The sequence below is a fragment of the Eublepharis macularius genome, chromosome 5 (assembly GCF_028583425.1).
Source record: "Eublepharis macularius isolate TG4126 chromosome 5, MPM_Emac_v1.0, whole genome shotgun sequence".
Lineage (NCBI taxonomy): Eukaryota > Metazoa > Chordata > Lepidosauria > Squamata > Eublepharidae > Eublepharis > Eublepharis macularius.
Window position 1 is genome coordinate 23,778,994 of NC_072794.1, and position 22,080 is coordinate 23,801,073.

At 49.2% G+C, this 22,080-nt stretch overlaps 1 protein-coding gene across 3 annotated transcripts in view; it reads left to right on the top strand.

Moving 5' to 3' along the window:
- Positions 1-12,678: 12,678 nt before the first annotated feature.
- The window catches only part of PRRX1 (paired related homeobox 1), an 80,102-nt gene continuing 70,700 nt past the window's right edge, over positions 12,679-22,080 (top strand). For all 3 annotated transcript variants that reach the window (XM_054981437.1, XM_054981438.1, XM_054981439.1), the window contains exon 1: positions 12,679-13,149. In XM_054981437.1, the coding sequence (XP_054837412.1) occupies positions 12,906-13,149 (244 nt within the window). In that variant the 5' untranslated portion in view covers positions 12,679-12,905. The remainder of the gene's footprint in view (positions 13,150-22,080) is intronic.

The following is a 22,080-nucleotide window of genomic DNA, read 5'->3' on the forward strand; positions in this document are numbered from 1 at the left end:
AAGTAAATTCCAGATGTTTACCCCATGTCAGTCGGTTGCAACAAAAACTTTAACAATCTTACAGTACCTTGAAATGCGACAGATGCAGATGCTTTTATTTATGCAGTACTTTTTAAAATCTTTCCAGGAGTTCTGGAATGTATGCATTGTTTCCTTCCCCTCTCCATTTTATCTTCACAACAACCCTTTGAGGTTGTTAAGCGGAGACAGAGCGACTGGCCCAAGGTCACCCAGCAAGGTTTAGAGAAGACTGGAGATTGAACCCAGATCCGAGTCTAACACGAGGTCTCAGCTCCAACTTCATCAGATTTATTTATTTACAATCATACCTTACCTTTCCCCCCCAAGCTTACTTTGTTCATCTATCTCCCATTTTGTCCTAAGGACATAAGATCTAGTCCACACAAAGTGATATGTGCTCTTTAAAAGTGCCAAAAGAGTCTGTTACTTTGGCAGAAAACACAATTAATTTAGAAGATGGGTTTGACATGTCATTGTCAGAAAAGACAGGAAGAAGAGGTACTGCTGAAGGAAGCACGGGCGGTGCCTCTGCTGGAATTGGGTGTTCCTTTCTGAAAGGCTGTCTCGTGTTCACAGCCACAGATGTAACAGCTATGCTGAATGCTAGATCAAAAGCCCTGAAGTCCAGGCGACATTGGACCCAGTCCTCTCTCTCCCCCAACCCATGTACTCTGAAGATGTGTGCCATGGATGGTGAAATACAAAAGGTGTAAGTAGAAGATGGGGGGAGGGGTTGGTTCTCGCCCCTCCCTCAAGACCTTCCAGGAGATCTTAAAGCGGGATTGTGCTGATTATGGAATGTATACTCATCATAATTTTTTGCTTCTATTCAAATAGGGTTTTCAGGGTTTTAATATCAACATGCAAACCCAGTTTGAGCAGAGATGGCAACTGCATGGAAGAAAGACGTGTGTACTTCCTGGGAAACTCAAAACGACATCAAAACTCCAGACTTCAGAAAAACTGTACCATGAATAATCATAAGTACAAAGAATACTCATAAAGCTTAATTAAAAGAAGAAGAAGAAGAATACTCCTCTTATACAGCAAAGTCAGAACGAATTTAGTTAGCCACTCACACCCTAGAGAATCCATTGGCTGTGCAGAGCCCAGGGAGGCACCCTCTTGTTAAACGGCCACCTTCAATTCCCCCTCTGTGGTAAACTACAGTGCAGTCCTATGCATACTTGCCTGGGAGTAAGCCACATTGAATACAGTGGGACTTACTTCTCAGTAAACCTATAAACATTCTGGGTTTCTGCTCATAGGTTTTTGAGATCAACAGAGCCATTGGAAATGGTTCTAAGAATACTGGAACAAAGAACACTACATTCTCACAGACTTGCTGATATGCTTTTTGAAAATGATAATATTGGCTTCATTCTTCCATCTGAGGCTTACAGTTAAGACCCACTGCTGGGTCCACACTTCAATAGGAATATAGCAGTTTGTTTTATTGAACAGCTCAAACAACAGTCAAGGATTTGTCCTCCGATGGCAGCGGATGATGATGGATGAAATTGTAATATAATCTTAAGACTCGGTTGGCTTTGTGTTCCAGGAAATGGTTTTGTTTCAATGCCTGTCAGCAGCTGGAAAAAGTGAGCCTGTTTGCCTGGCTGGAGGGAGGGGGCAGGTGAGTGTATGTGTGAAAAGGAAGTGCAGTTCTAGAGGCTGAAGGAGACGGAGGAAGAAGCAGGGAGCCACTACTGTGAGCTGGCTGAAGCGCCTGGATCAAATTGTTGGAAGGGGAGGATCCAGTGCTGTCCCCTTCCTCTGTTTTCAGAGGGGGACAAACCAAAGAATTAGAAAGACAGAGAGGTCAGGGCATCCTGTTTACTGCTCTCACTATCCCTTTGATATGTAGGTTGCTATTCTCCAAGACTTCCTCCTCCACATCTTCCTTCTCACACTCTTCTCTTCTTGGCTTTGCTCCAGACACCATTTCTCCTTCTCCTTCCTCTGCCTTGGAAGCAAGGATGCAGGACTTGTCCTAGCATCCATGTCCATCCTTAGACTATGTAAGTATATAGGATCTCTCTCTCCTCATTTCCTATCAGAGTATGGAGTTCCTACAATAAAGAACTCTTATTTCCTTTCTAAATATAAACAAGTCTATGCTTTGTTATTTTCTCTCCTGCACACACACCAGCCAGCAGAACCAGCTCACAACCACCTATAACCATGCTTCCACTACTAAAAGATAAACTCTGCTAATGGCCCAAGCATGGAATCCTTTAATTAGGTTTCTGGGGCCAACATACAATGTATTTATCATAAACATAGGGTGGTGGAACTGCTAAGATGGAGGAGTGTTGCAGCAAATCATCTCTGCTCTTCAGAAGGGCCCAAGAGACATTTGTGTCTGCCGGGAGCACCCATTTGGAACAACTGCCTCCATTGGAACCTCCTAACATTTTGTGATACCTTCCAATGTTTTGTGATTGGTTCCCACTGTAGCCATTCTGTGATTAGCCCTCCCCCATGGCTGCCATTTTGTGACAGCACCCATCTCCTGTTCTCAAAATTCCAAAAGTGCCCACAAGCACAACCAGGTCAGGGACCCCTCCTACAGGTGGCTGCATTCTCAGACTTCATAATCAGTAGCTATGGCAATTTGTCTGTCTTCTCCACCTTCACACACAGTGTTTAATTTCACATCTGTTATTTCATCATAGAAATGTTTTTTGGGGGACAGCTGCAGTAACTCTTTGTTCTCTTTAGGGATGCCAAAATAAGTTTGGGGGCAGTAAACTCTGTCTAGTTTTATAAACTTATCGACAGGTTGATCCATCTTTTGCTCTCATCTTCCATCAGAGATTGATCCATGTAGCTGCCCAATAGGAAGTCCATACTTTGTATGTTCTGATACTTAGCGGCATTCCTACCAAATTGTTCTCCAAAGGTTTGATCACTTTTGCATTGAATGTGGTTCACCTGATATATACAATTCACGCAAGCCATTTTGGGCACTGATTTTCACACACAGTAACCTGAACTGTTAGACAATGAAGAAAGCTGACAAGAAGAAGATTGATTCATTTGAAATGTGGTGCTGGAGGAGAGTTTTGCAGATATCATGGACAGCCAAAAAGACAAATAAATGGATTCTAGATCAAATCAAGCCTGAATTCTCCCTAGAAGCTAAAATGACTAAACTGAGGCCATCATGAGAAGACAAGACTCAATGGAGACCCGCTTAGCCTCGACCAGGGCCAGGGCCTTTTCAGTCCTGGCTCCAACCTGGTGGAATGCTCTGTCCAATGAGACCAGGGCCCAGCAGGATTTGTTATCCTTCCGCCGGGCCTGTAAGACAGAGATGTTCCGCCAGGCATATGGTGGAGGCTGAGCTGGGCCCCTACTGGCCAAATAGAGGTGAACGCCCTCCCTGCTAGAGGCATCCACTACCAACCTTTCTTTTAACCAACTACGCAAGGAATCTTAATATGGTGGACTGGTGGCGCACTGAAATTGATAAACTGATCACTCCTGCACTGCCTTCCTTGTACTTTTAAATACTTTTATTGTACTGTTTTTATATTGTTGTTTAATTTTAAAATTTTAAATCGTTGTTATTAATGTGCTGTTTTATAGAATGTAATCCTCCCTGAGCCTGCCAGTTCAGGGAGGGCGGAATAGCAATTGAAGGTAAGTAAATAAATGGAGAAGTCAACACTGCTAGGAAAGGCAGAAGTGTTGGGAATTTGCAAGTGTTTATGTTCAGTCATGAAAGAGTTAAACTGTTGCTTGTGTTACTTAGATAGTAAACCTGTTTGCATGTAACCATTTAGCTGTCGAGTTAAGTTTCCCGCCATAGAAATAGGAGTCTCTATGCTTAATGAACTAGAATTAGGATTCTCTTTTGGGCAACCAGTTTATCGAGGAGGAGGGGCAATTAAGCAAAAAGATATACAGAAGTGTATTGCTCTTTGTTCAGTCTGTCTTCAGTTTGCTCTAAGTCCCTGTCTAGTTCAGAAACTAGCAAAAATGTCACCAGTAGGTATTTGTTGTTTTATTCCAATGTAACCCCCTTTTTATCCTTTATGTAGTAAACTATTTTCTAGAGCTAAAGTCTGAAGTGTGTGTGTTCTCATTATATCCAATGCGCAACTCTGCTAACTCTACTAATCAAATTGAATATTTCCTCACAAGAAAGTAGAAGGAAAAGAGGAAGACCCAACGTGAGATGGGTTGGCTAAATTAAAGCCGGTTTGGTGTAGTGGTTAAGAATGAGGGACTCTAATCTGGAGAGCCGGGTTTGATTCCCCACTCTTCCTCATGAAGCCAGCTGGGTGACCTTGGGCGAGTCATGGTTCTCTGGAGCTCTCTCAGCCCCACCCACCTCACAGGGTGATTGTTGTGGGGTAATAATAACATACTTTGTAAACTGCTCTGAGTGGACATTAAGTTGTCCTGAAGGGTGGTATATAAATCGAATGTTGTTGTTGTTGTTAAAGAAGCCGTGGCCTTCAGCTTCCAAACCCGAGCAAGGCTGTTAGGACATTTTGGAGGTCATTAATTCCTAGGGTTGTCATAAGGTGGGAGCAACTTGACATCACATCACACACACAACCTGTAGATGCTTCTCCAGTTCCCTTAAAAGAAGGTTTGGTAGTAATCTAATAATGTTGTACGGGGGCGGGGGGGATCATTATTAAGTACGTTTCTTTTTATCTTTGGCTGTAAGCAAGATGACTCAATGAGTAATTAAATTGTGGAATTCACTACCAGCAGATGTAATGATGGCCACCACTAGCATAGATGTCTTTCAAAGGGGATTGGATAGATTCATGAGGTCCACCTGCGTCTACTAAGCCATGATGATGAAAGGGAACCTCCACCTCCAGAGGCCGGAGGCAACACCTGAAGGAGGTTTTGGCTTCCATGCCCTTTGGTTAGCTCTCCAGGACAACTGGTTGGCCACTGTCTGGATTAGATGAACCACTGGTCTGATCTAGCAGGGTGCCTCTTATGTTCTTACTCTCAGCCACTTCCCTAGGCACACACTTCTTGGTGACGACTTTAACTCAAAGGTATGTATAGGATGCTTTCTATGAAGCAGTTTCCGATGGGTAGCCGTGTTGGTCTGCAGTATACCAGCCGGATTTGAGTCCAGTGGCATCTTAGAGACCACAAGATTTTCAGGTGTACGCTTTTGAGAGTCAAAGCTGCCTTGAAGACCTGTTCAAGCCTGTCTTCTACTGTTGGATGCAAGAAATCAGCCAAAGTTTGTTGTCATTAGAGCCTCCCCATTCCCGCTCGTACATTGTGTCTGTGGACCACACTTACTCCTCATTCCTTTGCCAGGACTTTTCTGCAATCTCTGAAGAGTCTGCTGTAGTTTCCTATTTGGAGAAACAGCCCTGAATGGTTGTTTCTGTTGCCTGCTCACTAAATGGCCTATTGAAGATGTATGGTATGCCTCAGGGTATTGGTTTTGGAGCAGGTATCCGGATTCCGACTGTACGTAGCGAATGCTGTCAGGCTTGGAACGCAGGCGGGAGGTGTTCTCTTCTCCACTTGAAGACTTCTTTCCCCATCTCTTCTGTCGGCCTCTATGAGATTTTTTTTTTGAGGTGGTGGACACGGTCAAGTAATCCAAGCCAGTACATACCCATTTCAACTTTCTTGTGGTGTTTGCTACAGAATTCTTTATTGTGGGTCCCAATGAAAAACCATTGACTTTTCTATTCCAAGAACTACCTGTATTCTAACCTTGAGAAATGTTCTAAAACTGAATTATTGGTAGTGTCTCACTGTGAACTGGAGGGCAATCTTGTGAACTGCAACGGAGTGCGGTTCACAAGATGGGTGCAGGCCCATACTGAATCAAACCATTGGCCTGCCAAGGTCAATACTGTCTACTCTGATCGGCAGTGGCTCTTCAGGGTCTCAAGCAGAGGTCTTTCACATCACCTGTTACCAGATCATTTTAACGGGAGATGCCGGGGTTTGAACCCAAGACCTGCTGCAAGCAAAGCAGATGCTCAGTCACTGACCTATCCACACTATTTCATGGCTCTACACCTAAATATTGTACAAGATGACTGGCAGTAGAATGTGCAGGGCTTTTTTTCAGCTGGAACACAGTGGAACGGAGTTCCGGAACCTCTTGAAAAGGGTCACATGGCTGGTGGCCCCGCCCCCTGATCTCCAGACAGAGGGGAGTTTAGATTGCCCTCCATGCCACAATGGTGCAGAGGGCAATCTAAACTCCCCTCTGGCTGGAGATCAGGGGGTGGGGCCACCAGCCATGTGACCATTTTCTCCTAGGGCAATCCACTGAGTTCCACCACCTCTTTTCCCAGAAAAAAAGCCCTGAGAATGTGCAAAAGGCGTTTCCACAGACCTCCATAAAAACAGAGACTACTGAGGACAGCATTTTCATCCTAAAGTTTCCATTGTATTTATTGTCCTTCAAGGAGCTAAACTCCAAGGGTTATCCCATTTGTCCTCTCTCAACAATCTAGGAGATATTTTGGTTTGAAAGTTCAGTTTGATCCAGTGAATTTCATGGATTCAACTTCAGGTCTCGTTAACCCTATCCCAGTACCTTCAGCCATGTTGCCTCCCTGGCTCTCTATGCAAAAGCATGCCAACATTCATGGGAAATCTCCTTGCTTGAAGGTGACCGTTGTCCAGATCAGCTTTACTACTAGGCAGTCCTGCCACTTGTGGAGGAACTAGTCGAGGGTACAGTGGTTAAGTAGTTTGGCTGCAAATCAGCACTCTACTGGTTTGAATCCCTCTACTGCCCTGAGCTTAGTAGGTGGCCTTGGGTCAGCCACTCCTCTCAGCCCCAGCTCCATTGTGATGATAATAACAACACTAACTTGTTCACCACTTTGGGCGAGGCACTAATCTGTCTAGAAGAGCAGTATAATCTGCCTAGAAGTGCAGTTGTTGTTGTTGTTGTTGTTGTTGTTTATTTGTGCTAGAATGAGAAACTGAACATAGAACCCTCTTAATCTAAGTTGTCTTAACCTAAATTCTGGCTCTCACTGGCAGGGATGGTCATGAAATTTCCCAATCGGCCATGAAATTTCCCAAAGGGCCACTGCCCTGGAAGTCCACTGGCCACCAGGAGCAAGCTGAACCTGCAGTGCTCTGAGTGCCACAGTTTCACTTGGCTTGGATCTAGACAGTCCAGTGGGTGTTGGCTTGCCTATATTCACAGCACACACATTAATTTACTGCAGTTTCACAATTACCCTATAAGCTGGGCCAATATGATTATCATCTTGTGGCTTGAGGTGTGTAAGTGTGAGCAGGGCCAGCGCCAGGGTTTCTGGTGCCTGAGGTGTGTGTGGGGGGCAGCTTCAGAACTGCTCCTGCCCCTTCATGCACAAGTGCATGCGTGCACACCCGGACTGCGGGGCAGCGGGCAGCTGGGCGGGAGAGCTGAGAGGCTGCCAGCCCAGCCAGACAGAGCGGGTGGCTGGGGAGGTACACGTGCATCCTCCCGGCCCTCCCACTCCATTGCTCCGCACACCACCCCAGACACCTGCTGCGCCTGGCTCACAGCTGCTGCTCCCGGTGAGGGGTACGTGTTGGTAGCGGCAGCAGTGCAGGAGAGCTGGGAGGCTGCAGTAGCTGCGGGCCAGGTGTGGCAGGTGGCTGGGGCAGTGTGCAGGCAGCTTCCCATCCCTCCCGGTCACCTGCCCATGCACTGCTGCCACCAGCTCTGTGGTGCACGCCCCTGGCCCCATCCCCGGTGCCCCCTCTGATGCCCCAGCACTGGAGGCGGTCGCCGGGGTTGCCTCAATAGAGGCGCTGGCCCTGAGTGTGAGCATGTTTGTATTTCAAACCAAGTAACCCCAGATTTATCAAAGATTCACAGCCACCACATTCCATAGATGACTCATTTGAGATAAGTCGGTCCTGCGAATGCCCTCTTGCTTAAGAACAGACGTGTCTTGAAGGGTCAGACTAAAATCCATCGAGGCCTGCATTCTCTCCCCAACGCTGGTGCCTATGGTAGTGGTGAAAGATGGAAACAAGACGTGGATGGAGATATCGAACCAGGAATCTTGTGAAGCTTGTGGGTACTTTGGGGATTTTGAGACTGGGGAGTGGGGCGCTTTCACAAAAGGGTTCCCCTGCTGTGCTGGGACCACTCTCAAAATACTGGGCACTTGCAAGCCAAGCGTTCTCCAGCAATGGAGAAAGCTGTTTCTGAACAGGTGCTCTCTGCGGACACCCAGGTGATGCCTCCTGAGTTGTTCTAAAGCACCTCCCGTTTCAGTGTAATGGGATAAAGCCAGGACTGGCTCTTTGCTTTGGGGGAGAGAAGATTTGAAGGAGGAGGAAGGGGGCGCCAGGAGGCCCACTGGAGGGTTTTATGGTGCCCATCGGCTGCCATGTGCCGGACCCCAAGTCTGATCCAGAAGGACACCAAACTTCTTTAATTTATCCTTCCCAGGGAGCAATTCTAAGCACAACAATGCAGAAACAAGACCTGTGTCATTCAACGGGGCTTATTCCCGGGAAAGCATTCTCTGCCTAAGACCATAAGGTAAATTAAAAGCTGAGATGCCATTCACAAAACTTAAGACTTCCTCATTCATCCAGGCTATGGCATGGAAATATTGGCCTACTGCCAAAAAGAGAAGCCGTAGCCTATTTATTTACTTTTAAATTTTTACCCCACCTTTCCCTGAGGTTCAAGGCAGCTTAATTTTAACTTTGCATTTACAGGTATTCAAGGAAGGAAAGGCACTCTGCACATGCCCAGATGGGTTTTCTTTAACGTTCCATGTCTGTTTCTCATAAGAAAGCCACAGACCAATGATACCTACATGAGATTTCTTCACCTGGAGCTGTTCAACGCCTCCCTAAGCGGAGTTCCACCCTTTTAAGTCCATTGAAGTTGATAAGGGTGGAACTCCGCTGAGGACAGCACTGAGAAGTGTGTCAAAGTTCTCCAAAATAATCTGTGAATCTGATTCTAATCTGAAGAAGTAACCTCTGAGTCATGGAAGCTCATGCCAAAATAAAAGCTGATAGTCTTTAAGAGGCAGTTGGCTTGTGTCGTTTTTCTACAGTGAACTAGCACAGCTACCCTCCCTGCCACTAGAGAACCACCATAGTGTACAGATCCAGACGAGTTAGCCGGGTTAGTCTGGAGATTCGAACCTGGGTCTCCCGGATCCTAGTCAGACACTCTCACCAGTACACTACAGTAAAGAGTTCAGTAGCACCTTTAAGTCTAACCAACTTTATTGTAGCATAATCTTTCAAGAACCACAGGTTTCTGCGTCGGATGCATCTGACAAAGAGAGCTGTGGTTCTTGAGAGCTTATGCTACAATAAAGTTGGTTAGACTTAAAGGTGCTACTGGACTCTTTACTGTAGTGTACTGGTGAGAGTGTCAGACTAGGATCCAGGAGACCCAGGTTCAAATCTCCACTCTGCCCTGGAAGGTTATTGGCTGACCTTGGGCCAGTGGTGACCAAGGCCACCAGCCTGACCTACTTCAGCCTGACCTACTTCAGCCTGACCTACTTCACAGGGTTGTTGTGAGGATAAATAGAGCAAAGGAGAACAATGTCAGCTGCATTGGGTGTCCATTGGGCAGAGAGGCATGGTATAAATGAAGTAAATAAATAATCAGCCACAACAACAATATTTTCCAGCCTACGGAGGGACTGCCTACTGCTTGGTAAATAGCCTGGCGCATGCCAGAGCTGTAAAAAAAGAGCGAGAGAAAGGTCAGGACAAAACAGCTCCTCCCTCACCCCGGCTCCTTAATTAACTGCATGGCAGGAACCAGGAGAAGCACATCTGGTTTCGATCTGCACAGCCCTTTGATGGCATCAGACGTTCTTTTCCCAAATCAGGGGATGGTGGCGTTGGAAATCCTGGCCTGTCTGCAGCAGCTCAGAACCCAGCCTGGCTGCTGCTGCTGAAGCTCAGCCCCCCCCCTTCCATGCCCTGGCATGACTTGTTGGGGGGCGCTCCCCTCTTTCCCTCCCTCTCTCACACACACCCTGTTATTTTTTCCTATTCAGAAAGACAAGCAGACTTTGCAAATAAAGGTCCTTCCCCAAACACTTCTCTTCAAATAAAGCCATGGGCTGATTTGCACATTGGACGTACCTTGAAAGCTAAGCGGATGCTTTCTGTTTAAAATGTGACTGGGTGGGTACTTGCATATATGATTTGCAGTCATGGGTGAACTAGGTGAATGATACATGTGTTTGGAAGCACATGTATCATGCATGCACACTTGCCTGAAAGTGAGTGTGCATGCATGATACACTCGCCATGCATGCACACTCGCCTGAAAGCTGGGACTGGCTGCAGCTCCATTGCTGAATGCGGAATGAATTAAATTGCCAGGAAAATCCAGATTATAACACAACATCTCTCTCTCTTCTGGGCAACGAATGGCCATGGGCAAAGTATCTAGGCGGCAGCTTCAGTTGCCCAAATCTGCAGAACGGTCCTAATAAGGATCTGTTTTGCAATATGGTAATAATAGATGAGAAAACAGTAGGAAACTGTACATTAAAAGTTTTAAGGCCCAGAAAGCCCTTCTGGAGTGGCGCCACCACACACCACCATCAGTAAACTTTCTGAGGTTTTCCTCTGAGCATTGCCACAGAGCATAAAGTGAATGCATGCACTCTCCCCAAAATTGTGTTTGTTAAAATGGATTAGGTAAGTCGGTTACTGTATTATGAAAAGGGATATTTATGTGTGCGGGCATCTATATTTCTGTATTTATACACTGTGAAGATGCAAAATATAAAATGCTGTCAATATGTTTTAATGCTCTCTCTGTTTGTGTGTATGTATTGCACATGTACTTAAAAGTTGATTACATGTTCACCTTTTAATATAAATACTAGGACACTATCCAGTCAAAGTTATACATGTGGCCTCGTTTATTTCAACGAGAGAGTTACACAGCAATCCTAAGCAGGTTGCATCAAGTCTATTGGATGGGTCTTACTCTTAAGAAAATGTGCTTAAGATTGCCCTGCATAGCATCTGTTTAACTTTATCAATGGGGCTGAAAGATTCTTTTCATTTTGCTTTTTAGCTGGGCAGAAGATTACAGCTTCAGACCCACTACTGGGTCAAAGTAAAGTTAAATTTCAGTGGAAGAGAAGAAGCACATACTTTACTTAGCCCATTGACACAAATGGAGATTAAAAATGTTTAACATTATAAATAATGTAAATTGCAAATTGTGTACAAATGCATTTGTTTTGTAACTGCGAACGCATTGTGCAAGAACTCTGCATGCAGGCCTCAGCACACCCAGGCGCGGCCCAAAATAAGCAAACAAACAAAAACCCGCCCCTTGAATATAACAGTTATACTCAGGGCTTTTTTTCCTGGGAAAAAAGGTGGTGGAACTCAGGACCGCACAATGACTTCACTTTGGGTCAGCTGGAACAAGGGGGCAGTTTTTAAAAGTTTAAGTCGCCCTCCTGGAAAATGGCCAGTGGCCCCGCCCCCTGATCTCCAGAGGGGAGTTTAGGTTGGCGGGAGGGCAATCTAAACTTCCCTCTGTCTGGAGATCAGGGGGTGGGGCCACCGGCCATGTGACCATTTTCTAGAGGTGCCGGAACTCCCTTCTACCCCGTTCCAGCTGAAAAAAAGCCCTGGTTATGCCAGAATAGATTGTGCCAAGGCCAGTTTTGATTGACAATTGCAATGCTTACGGATGCCAGGCATGTATGAACAATCCAATGCGCTTGCCCCCACAGGCAGTGATTTCCTATCGCCACCAACGCAGCACTTCCAGCTGGATTCTGTTCATAGCTTGAACTGCAATCGTCCAACGCTGAATAATCACGTGAGATACAGGCATGTGTGAATCAGCCTCCGGGATTTAATACAGGCAGGGAGAGCGACAGAAAGGGGACATCTCTGCCCCTTCCTTTGGTGTCTCTGTTTTTCCTTGGAGTTAATAGCTTGAAGCAAAACTCTTAGAACAAACAGGAAACTTTTTTAAGGACTAGGAGAAGCTGATTAGACTGAAGGGGAACAGTCCCCCGCCCAAATGAGAATTTCCAGCTGGACCTTAAACTGTTTCTCCTGCTTAAACTAATCCACAGCATTTGCCGGGCAGACGGGGGCATGTTGACCCCGTGCTTGGAAGGAAGGGGAGAGGGTGAGATTCTTCGATCGCAACTAACTACAAAGTCGCTAAGGGGGGGGGGGCGGGTTAACCCGCGTGTGAGTTTGGCGAGGCTGGGCTGGAAAGGGTAGAAGGAGAAGCGGGGGGAGCGCTTTCTGGGGATAGGGTGGAGGCAGGAGGTCTGTAAAACGTCAGGCACAGCACAAAGCCTTTGCCACGTAATTAGAGGCTCCTATTAAGTCTGGATCTGCCCTCCCCAGGGGCTCGCAAGCTCCCCCCCCCGCCCCGCACATGCCAGGCGGGGCCGTTTGAAGTGCCAGAGCGCCGCTGCTCGGGGGGGGGGGCGGGCAAGAGGGGGCGGGCAAGCCCCCCGAACCTGCCCCCTTCTCCTCCTCCTCCTCCGCTCCTCCCGCCAGCAGCCGAGGGGATCCGGAGAGGCGCTCCGTCCGCGGCGCAGCCCAGCTGCGAGCCTCCCGCCCCGCCCGACGGCCCGCCCTCGCCGCCTTCTTTCGCCCGGCCGTCGAAGGAGCGCGCCCAGGCCGGCAGAGGCGAGGGGGCGGCCGGCAGAGAGACACCTTCGGGCAGCGCCGGGAGCCGAGGGGGACTGGACGGAGAGAGCGCCGGGCGCGCCGGCTGTGGATTGCTGCGGGGAGCTTGGCTCGACGGCAGCGCCGGGAAGGCGGCGGCGGCGGCGGCGGCGGCGGCGTGCGGAGGGGAGGCTCGCCGGCGGGGCGCCGCGTCCTGCCTTCTCCTCTCGCCTTCGCCCTCCTGGGGCCCGGGCGCCCGAGCCATGGCTTCCAGCTACGCGCACGTCCTGGAGAGGCCTCCGCCCGCCCTGGCCGGCCGCCTGGAGAGCCCCGGGCACCTGGACAGCCTGCAGGCCAAGAAGAACTTCTCCGTCAGCCACCTGTTGGATCTCGAGGAGGCCGGCGACTTGGCGGCGGCGCAGGCCGACGAGGGCGTCGGGGAAAGCGGCAGGAGCCTGCTGGAGTCGCCCGGGCTGACCAGCGGCAGCGACACGCAGCAGCAGGACGGTAAGTGGCCCGGCAGCAGAGCGGGGAGCCTTGCCCGGAGCCCCCACGCTAACTCGGCCAGACGTGCGCGGGGGGTTCAGTGCCTGGAGCGCGGGGGGTGGGTGGGTTAAAAATCACTCCCTGTTTCTCCTGCTTTTGGTGCGCAGGAGATCTTCCCCGGAAATCCGTCTCGAAATCGCATCCATAGCGATGCAGCGGCCCCTCCAGTGACCGTTTCAGCTCTAGGAAATCTTAGATTTTTACAAGGAGCCCCGCTTTAAAGCGCCCCCCCCCCCATGTCCACGAACTGGCTTTTTTAAATCAGTGCCTTGGGCGCGCTGGACTCGGAGTTACCGGCGCACATCTTTGCCCATCTCTTCTCCCGATCTGGCTTTTCTTAAGAGGCAGCCCTCTAGCTCCAGAGGGCTGGAGGCGGGTAGCAATGCCTTTCGAAAAATAAATCCGAACCAACCGCTTTCAGACTTCAGTTTAAACCACGTTTTTTAAAAACATAATCGGATTCTTGAGAACAAAACTGAATCGCGCCGTTGGTTGCCCTCCCCCTCGCCCTAGGTTTTCTGGAGACGGGAGAAAAAGTGTGAAAAATATATACGAGAATATCTATTTTAAATACGATATTTTGGATGAAGGGGCTGCGGGGATAGGGAGAGAGACGGTGCCCGAAACGCAGGCGTGCAAGCTGATGCCCGAGTCAGAATCAATTCATTCCGACCTGTCTTAAGCCGCGTGCCCGCACGTTAATATTTCCGAGGGGCTCCATCCGTTCACCGCCGGTCCTGGTTGCTACGATTGGTGCAAAGGAAAGGCTGACATGTGTTGAGGAGAGCTTTCGGCCTGCTGTGGCTTACGGGGCATCTCCGGGTCGTGTGAACGACCTGTTTTGACAGAAAGAAGCAGAGAGGGGACCAGTCCTCCAGGCCTGGCCGGGACCTGTAAGAGGTCATGGTCCTGGTCGGTGGAGGAGGGAAAGAGGCGTATGAAGGGGCAAGATCCAGCGGGGAATGGGTTGGTAGGCTCAGTGGAGAAGACTGCTGCTTTGCAATAGGGCCCTGAACGGAATCACACCCTCCGAAGCCCGAATGGCTTTAGGAGCTCCATGGGGAAGATCTCCTGCGCAAGGCCTACTGGGCAGTTCCCGATTTTTAATTGGGGCTTACGCGGGAGATCTCTCCAGCTGAGCATTCTTTAAATCTGCAATTTCATCAATCCTTAAAAAAAAAAAAAACCTTTAATTTCACATTTTAATTTCATAAAATGCATTTTTTAAAGAAAGGTGTTTGTTTAGAACCTTCCTCGCCCACACCGGTGCCCGCGCTTCCGCTTTGAAATGCTCGTTATGCCGCCTAGTCGATGGCCTGTTCGTTTGTTTAACCGATGGCTGAAAATAGTTTCTAGTTGGACTTTCCAACAAAAGCCTGGGAGGGCTGACAAGGAAAGGAAATCCAAAAGGCCAGAGGACTGCCTGGCCTGGCCTCGGGTGGGGATCCGGGGAAGTGCGGGAAGTGTCTCTGCGAACTGCCCCAGAATGAACTGGGCCAGGAGTCCCCCTTCCAGAGGGAGGCGAAGAAGACTGGGAAGTCCCGGGCCGTGGAAAGTGGAGGCTGGTTCGTCCCTTTGCCCAGCCCAGGGCCAACAGGTTTGGCAAGTTTTTGAGCCTGCAAAATCTGTTTAACCGAGAAGTAAGACAGGCATATAAACACGTGTCTGGCCATTTCAGACTACGGGTGTGGGGCGCAAGAATAAAAGACCCTTGCAGGAAGCTTCCAGGCGGAATATTCTAGCCTGGAGTCTCCCGGCCTGTTCGTTTTATAGGTGGGTGGAGGTTTGTGGATGGAGGAGCCCTAGCAGGCCCCGCGCCCTTATCTCAGCTTTTCTGCTCCAGGCTGGGGCACTTTTAGAAAAGGCACTCTGGCTGGGTTTTGCGCGTGGTAGTGGGTAACGTCAGGATGCTCATTCGCAGAACCTGTCTTCCGAAGCCATTCAACGGAGAGCCGGTGCATAGGATGCCTTGCTCCGCAGAAGGTCACAGGATCAGGTGGGAGGTGAGCGGGCAGACCCGGGAGAGATGATCCAAAGGCGACCGTGATGACCTAGATGAGCCCAGGGGCTGCCTGGATGAGACAGTTTCATGGATTTGAAAGAAAGTGATTTAAAACGTCAGGGTGGGAGGTCGTTGGGACGCCGGGCTTTGCAACAGGCTGTAGTTCTAAGTCCCGCTAGACTCTGCGCAAGGGACGCTGCTAGGATGGTATTTTTTTTACACCCTTGCAATGGCGCATTGCCCATTGGTGGGGGCACGTGCAGGATCCAGCCCACATTCGAAGTCCTTCGGCTCCATTGAAGCCAAAGAGCTTCACTCCGGCTGGGTCTCAAGAATCTCCCTTAATCCTCCCTGTTTTTATCCCCCTTGGGCCTCTCGAGTCTGCTTTGAGCTACGAGTGGGGTAGGGGGGTGCGTTGGAAAGCGAGGGTGATAGGGAAACTGCAGGCGGTGGGGAGAAAACTGACCGCTTGATTGTTTAGAATCGCTTGGGGAAAGGACAGCCCCGCTCGGGTTCCCTGATCTCATTCAGCCCGGGTTCTGTTTCCCCACCTCTGTGGGCTGATTCGGCCCAGTTTAGGCCCAAATAAAACAGCCCAGAAGTCTACCAATGTCGTGGGGTTTTAGAAGTTAAGCCGGTTTCTTTGCCTCTGCTTCTGCGGGATTCAGGCCTCTTAGGGAGGAGCATGCTTACCTGGGAGTAAGGCCTATTAACACCAGTTGGGCTTATTTGCCAATAAACACGTTTTGCTGACAACCTAAGGGGCAGTTATCACGATCTTCTCCCACCCCCTCCTTCGATGGTACTCACTCTCAAATAAACCTATACAGATTTGGAGCCTTGAACTCAAAAAGTCATATACGTCTCGCTTATTGCAGTGGGGTAGGTTTCCAAAAGAGGTGCGCGGATTGGGACCAGACTGGAATAGCCTTTGCAAACCACCGACTTCGGATTCTGGGGGCCCGGCCCAAATGTAAAGGCAAGGCCTCTCAGCCTGGGGTGCTTGAACTGGAGCTGCGGCGATCCCCAAAGCTCTTAATCCTGATTCTAAACACGGTGCAAGGAAGTCCGATTGACATCTTTGGAGCCTTAGGCACGCTGGCTTGAGAGTAGACTCCGCTGAAGCCAGTGGGACATTTATCTCCCAGTCAACACGCCTAGGATCGGCCTGCACGTGGGCACGTGTGAACGCTGCAAAGAGTTCCCGGAAATCCAAACCCCTTGTAAGCAAGGGAGGATTTGCCATTGACGTCAAGGAAACTTGCTTACCGGCTGAAGAGCTTGCAGAGACGAGGACTGGGCTGGCGAACCTTTCCCTCTTCAACGGGCTCCTGGAAACTAGAAGGTCGGTTTTGCTTCCGGAGGCGGCTGGAAAAATATCTCAAGCAGCGGGGTGTGAAGCGGAGATGCCTGCAAAACGGGGGCAGTTGGCGACCAGGCCTTGGATCTGTCGCTCCTTCCGGACGCATTCTGAGAATAAATCTTTGGTGGAATTTAAATCTTGCCCGCAAGACATCGATGAAGTCCACTCGACGGAATTAGGTAACGGGTGAAGTTAGGGGGAAGGGTATGCCCTGCGTTTCTTCGGCGCTGCGGAGTTCCCAGTTGCCCGTCAAACTAGCAAGACCGCTTGCCATAAAAACGGAGATTCCTTGCCCGAGTCACCGCGAAATGTACGAAGCCGCCCGGGTGAGGCGATGGTGCTTTAACTGTGGGGAAAACACATTCAGTCCTCCGAGCACATTTCATTGTCTTGGGTTACCCTGGCAAACCTCACAGGGCTGTTGTGATGGCTGAAAAGACTGCTGTGTTCCTTGGAGGAAGGCTGAGAGAGCTACCGCTCCCTGCTTTCCCGGTGTGTTTAGGATCTGTGGTTTCCACCGAAGATCTCTATCCAACCCAGCAAGGACTTCCTAGGCAGCCTGGGAAGGAAGAGGGACAGGATGAAATTGACCAAAGAAACCGGTCAGACGCGCTCTGTCATCTTCCCTCTTTCCGACTGTTCTATGTACCACCGCTAACCGTTCTTGGGCAGGAAGGAGCATCTGATATACTCCTTTCCAGTTTTTTTTTTTTAAAAAAACCTTTGCATTTAAGAGGAAATGGTAGCCCCCTTTTCGATTCCAGTTTATGAAATACAGATTTGCCGCTGCGATTGTACGCAAGAATTTTTTTTTACTTCTGGTGGGGAGTCTTTCTTGCCAAGATTTCTCTGTATTACCATCAACCCCCCCCCCCCGCCATTTTATTATTCTGGAATAACTATAGCCCCATAGCCTTTCTTCTTAACTCGCATTGAAATTTGTATGTGCGTGGGGGCGGGGACGGCGGGGAAACTCATCCTTAGGCTGTTCTTAAAAACACTTATTTACTAGGATGTACATATCATTGATCTCCACGGGATGTTTTAGATTTGGTTTAAAGCCACCGCAGGGTAGCTAAAGGTGTTAAGAAGTCATTAATCCGGTCTAAGTGCCCCCTGAGACTAATAACTCCCCGATCTCGAACACATTAGGGCGTGGATAATCTTTTAAAAGCCCGTCTGTTTTAAACTAAGAATGGGGGACAATCCACTCTTTGGTTCGCTAGAACCCGCCCGGGAAGAATTCTTCATTCTTCTATTGCCAACGTTGCAACGCGGCCTGAAAATTCTAGCGCAGGCCTCGAAAGGGCTTGCAAATACAAAACAAGGAGGCACGAATTAGTCTGTACTCGCGATAGAGTGGAAACCCTATGTAAGTGTGGATCCCTAGGAAGGAACACCCCCCGCCCCCAAGTCCCTGGTTCCCCTCCTTTCCGGGGAATTCTTCCTCCTTTCCATTTGGTTCTAGCCAGTTAATGGGGGGATACTCAGTTGGATACGCTCTCCGCAGTTTAGCGTTGGGGAAACTGCAGTCCGCTGTGCTGGTCTGCTACGAATTCTACATGAAGGTCTCATTCAAGGAGGAGGGACTTTGCTTTCCGAACATATTCCGCTGCGTGGCCAACATCTCGTTCCGAGGACGATCGCAAAACATTCTTAGCTTTCCGAGGACTGGTGCATCTTTACTGCCTCCCTCCAGAAACTAGAAAGAGCGGGGAAAGGCGATGGAGTTCAGGCACTGTCTCTGTGCGCGCTGGAGCGCTTGTAAATGATGATGGAATATATAGGAATCGGTCCGGAATAGCAATCCGGTTATTTTCCCTACCTGACCCACTTGTATTTACTGTGCAATCGTACGCAGGCTTCTCTAGCCTTGTCTGTTCGTTTCAATGGGTGTAGACCGTGCATAACCCTGCATATGGCTGCGCTGTAAATTTCCATAGATTTCAGTGGGTTTCGATTGGCGTAAATCTGCATAGAATTGCTTTATTTGCGCACTAAATATTTATCTGTGCTCCCCTTCACTCTCTATGCATGGGGGGGGGACCCTCAACAAAAGCCTTGTACAGTCCCGAGGAAGAGGACCTTGTTTTCAAAGGTGACAGCAGCCTCACGTGACAGTTCGCCGCCTTTGAAGTGGGCAGTGGGGAGTTCTTCAGCCCAGTGAAATTGACCAAGGGAGTTTTTATCTGTTTTCTTTTATGCTTCCAATTCTATCGACCTATACGAAGCGTTTAGTCTCTCTCTCTCTCTCTCTCTCTCAAAAAAAAAAGACCCTTGCATGCAAGATGAAACTGTCACCCGCTTTCGCAACGTGGACCTCGGGCGGGTCCAGTTCACCTTTGAATGGATAAACAGTTTCGCTCTGGCCGCCGACGTCTTTGCGCCGAAAGCCAGACTTCTCCGCTGTCTCGGCCCGCCCAGGTTCTTCCCCCAGACAGTCTCGGCTCTCGCTCGTGTGGCTGCCAAGGCCGAGATGTTCCACCGGGCGTTTTCAGACGCCTGCCACGAACCATTTCGGACACGATTGCAGGCATGGGGGAGCCAGCCGATCTCTGCCAAAAATCCTAACAGTTAGCGTGTGCGCCGTATTGAACCATAGGACATGGGCTCAACCACGCTCTATAGGCGATATCTTGGCTGGGTAAAGGAATCACACTGTTGCCTGACACTAACCATGGAAGTGTTTTGGGACTTCTGCGTCCGGACACTCCAGAATTGAATTTAAAACAAGAATTGAATTTTAAAACTATCCCTGCAGGGAATTCTCAACGCAGTCTGCTTTGGCCCCTCCGTGTGTCAATCTAGGGGGACCGAGCGGGTTGCAGGCATAGTTCACCCCCCGCCCCCCAAACATCTCAGAAAATGTTTGGAGAAACCAAAGAATCCCGGATCAAAGGAATAGAAAGTAATGCGAACGAGACCCGGAAGGAAATTTCTGCCAAGGCTTCCCCTGCAAAGACTTTGGCTTGGCTAGAAGGCCTGAATATGCGACTGAGTTTCGAGTCAAAGTGTTTTAAGTTGAAAAACAACGTGCTTAGCCACTTTTAGGCAAACCTTTGGAGTGCCACCGAGCCTGGCAACAATCGAAAGAGAAATATTTGGGAATAAGGTTCTGGTACGAAGACCTGTTCCTCTGATCTCAGTCTTCTCTTCCTGCCGCTGCCCAAGCGCTATTTCTCTGGGCTTGGCACAAGGTTGCAAAATGGCCCAGCATCCTATTCCATAGGAGGAAAACTCCCCTAATTTCTGAAAGCGGGGGGGGGGGGACCGGACCCCAGCACCTTGCTGGGCCCCTAGTAAGTATGTCCTGCCCCTCCCATGCTTGGTCTCTGTAAAAGTCACTACTAGCAACGGTAGTCTCTGGACAACGGAGAATAGATGAGTTTCCAGCTCTGTTTGCGAAAGAATTCTGTCTAGCTCAAACGCTTGCCCGCTTTGTCTCACATCTTAGGGGAGTGGGGTGGGGGTACCATGTGTATCTCTTTTAGGATGGGCTGGTAATCCCTGTATCCTATCTAGATTATCTCTAGTGCAGGGCTTGAGGGCCAGGATCCAGAAGTCAAACCGGGGTGCAGGCAGGACAACCTGTTGTTGGGACAACCGAGCCTGCTAAGCTCCATCGGGTGAGCAAACCTCTTTTCGAAAGTTTATCTAAGGAAGATTTCTGTCTAGCTCGGAAGTTCCTGAGAATACAATGAGATAACCTTGTCGCCTCAGCCCTTGCGCTACAAATTCAAATATAAGTGATGCCGTGTGTATGAATGCAGGGACATCCCGTGAAAACTCCCCCGGCAGTGCTAGATCATATTTGAGAGGGAGGCATTCCCATCTACAAGAACGACTATTATCATTTAAGACAGTAGGAATCTGCCAGAGGCGACTTTAGTTCAGCAACGTCTCTTTGTCGCCTCCTCAGCCTCTTTTAGCTCGAAAGCCTATATAAATGGAAAGCTCGCTTGTGAACAAGGACAGGCCCAGCTTTCTCCTCGTTTCGATCCGAATGTTTTGATCCGATTCGCAAGGCATCCTCCTAGAGAACAGATGGAGCCAAGGCATAGGGTCGCCTGCCCCTCGGCCCTCCTCCAGTTCTGCCGGCTCGCTGAACGACTTGCATGGCTAAAAAGTTCATGTTTTCTAGATCTAGAGGATGCCCTCCCCCGCCCAGTCTTCCCCTTCCCCTTCTTACATTGCGGGTTTCACCGCCGCCCAGTCTCAGCGAAGGGCTAATAGCAGCCGGAAGAAACGGTGCAATCCTGGACCGAGACGATCCCCCGGCAGTTTATTGATTTCAAGGGGCTTCGACTGGAGTAACTCTGCATAGGACCGCACTGTCAGTCGCCTTCTGCCGAGCTTACTCTCGAGTAATCATCCTTAGGAATGCAGCATCAAGCGTCAGGTCTAAGTTGCCTGTTAGAATCAAGAGGGAGTCAAAGGGCTTGGCATACCTACCTAGGATGGGAGTAAACCTATTATGCACAGAGGGACTTACCGCTGAGTAAATGCTCAGGGTTCACACTACAAGCGGAACCTCACAACCCATTTTACACAGACTCACACAAACCGCATATAATTTCTTCCACTTTGAGCCAGTCCTAAACAACTTATTTATGTATTTATTTGCTTTACTGATACCCTGGCTGGGATCTCTGTTATATCCTCACAACATAGTCCTCCTACGCCTCTGTTTTATCTCATAACAACCCAGTGAGGTAAGTTAAGGGAAGAGTGTGTAACTGGCCGAAGGTTTCATGGCAGAGCGGAGATTCGAACCTGGGTCTCTCAAATCCCAGTCTGTCTCTGCATCCCGGTTGGCGTTGCTTGTCCCGCGGATCCGAGTCGAGTTATTGAAATGACTCGCTTGCCGCCGGAGTTTAAAGCCCTCTTTGGTTTCCGGCGCCGGCGCCCTCTCAGAATGCTCAACGGCATTACAAATGCCCCTCCCGCGCTTTCTCTCGGACCGGATGAACGAATGCTGAAGAGCTAAAGATGCCCCTTTTCTCAGAGTGAGCCGGGCTGTGCTTAGGGGTAGACTTACACTGCCGCCCCAAGCAGACCTGTAACCTCCTAAATCCGTTGAAGTCAATGGGTAATTCTAGAAAAGAGGAAGACCCCAGTAGCCCCTATAAGGGATTGTTTTAAATTCAATTCTTGTACTTCTGTTTAGGATGGCACTGTTAATCCAAAATCCTTTTTAAAAAAGAAAACGAAACGAACTCCAAACGACTCTTGCTGTCGCTTTGAAGTCAATGCGACCCCCCCCCCTTTATTTAGGTGTGAGAATCTCGGGATTGCAAATGCTATGGGGGCTTCCGCATCGTTCCAGATCCGGGCTGTGCCCCGTGTAAAATGTACAAACGCATCGAGATTTCACTGTAAGACGGTTAAAACGGCGTGGCTCTAGGTAAGGGATCTCTTTCTCGTTGGATTCCGCCGCGCGACTGTAGGTTTCAGTTCGGAGTCAAGCAGGGTCGCCCACCCCACACCGGTCCAGTTGTTCTGAGTTTTATAAAGAGTCCCTTGGGGC